The sequence below is a fragment of the Sinocyclocheilus anshuiensis genome, unplaced genomic scaffold, assembly GCF_001515605.1.
Source record: "Sinocyclocheilus anshuiensis isolate Anshui unplaced genomic scaffold, SAMN03320099.WGS_v1.1 scaffold1649, whole genome shotgun sequence".
Taxonomy (NCBI): Eukaryota; Metazoa; Chordata; class Actinopteri; order Cypriniformes; family Cyprinidae; genus Sinocyclocheilus; species Sinocyclocheilus anshuiensis.
The window spans coordinates 159,943-161,139 of record NW_015540982.1 but is presented as its reverse complement, the minus strand read 5'-3'; the positions used below and the strand labels follow the sequence as shown (position 1 = coordinate 161,139).

The 1,197-nt window shown below is 36.0% G+C and overlaps 1 protein-coding gene across 1 annotated transcript in view; it reads right to left on the bottom strand.

The window, feature by feature from the left end:
• Window positions 1–1,197, bottom strand: part of LOC107690124 (gastrula zinc finger protein XlCGF57.1-like) — a 30,405-nt gene that overhangs the window by 19,846 nt on the left and 9,362 nt on the right. The window contains exon 2 of the mRNA XM_016488358.1: window positions 101–313. Coding sequence (XP_016343844.1) covers window positions 101–313 — 213 coding nt within the window. The remainder of the gene's footprint in view (window positions 1–100; window positions 314–1,197) is intronic.

Below are 1,197 nucleotides of genomic sequence, written 5' to 3'. Positions count from 1 at the left end.
AAATAACATGAATGTGGCTTCTCCTTTGTATGAACTCTCAGGTGATTCTTCAGGACTGAAGCTCTCAAAAATGTTTTGCTGCATTGATCACAGGTGTACAGTTTCTCTCCAGTGTGAATGTTCATGTGTCCTTTGAGGGTTGATGATCGTGTGAAACTCTTTCCGCACTGATCACAAGTGAATGGTTTCTCTCCAGTATGAACTCTCATGTGAACATCAAGATGACGTTTGTTTGTCAAACTCTTTCCACACTGAGTGCAGGTGAAAGATTTCTTGGCCCTTCTTTTCTTTAAATCATTCTGTTTGGGTTTTTCTCCTCAGATTCACTCAATTCTTCTTTCTCCTCATTATCTTCAATCAACTCTGAAACAAAGTAAAAAAACAGTACATTTGTCAGTAACTCATAAAAAAGAAAAAAAAAACAGAAAAGTGAAAGGACATAAAAACAAACCCTGATATAACAGCGGAAAGCAGACAATTGCACTACAAAAGTTTGTTTAATCTTATGATTGTGAAGTTTCATTAACTGTTTTGTCTGTATGAATAAGAGATAAGAGGGAATGTTTATGGAAACTCGAGGTTTATGAGATGTTGTTGTATTTGGTAAAACACTACTTGTTGGATGTGTGCTGGTTAGACAAAGTCTGAGCACTGAAACACACACAACTAAGATTTTTCAATAAGCTTTGCTTAATTATCTGGCGTTGAGACTCAATCTAACATACATTTTGTTGAAAAAAAAAAGTACCTAGTTCATAGGAAGTGTCCCTTATTATTTGATGCTTCAGCAAAATTATTCAACAGCTCTAAAGAATTTTCCAATTACAACAAACAAAATATAAAACTGTGACATTTTATAACATTCAGCCTCATTAATGAAGAATAGACACCAACCTGTTTGTTCTTCAGTATCTTCAGTGTGTTTGATTCTGCAGGGTTCTGGATCTCTCATCTTCTCTCTGTCCTCTTTAATAAACTCAGTCTTTGCAGATTTCAGCTCTTCCTGATGATTAGATGCTCGTCTTCATTTGTGAACTGATGGAGATATTCCAGCTGAATTTCTGTGTGGAAAATCAGATTTGCCAAAATAAACAAATCAAAGAGGCATTAAGTGTTGTCTCTTTGTAAATCATTACATTACTATTGGCGCTTTTCCACTGCGTGGTACGACTCGGCTCGGTACGGCTCAGTACGGAA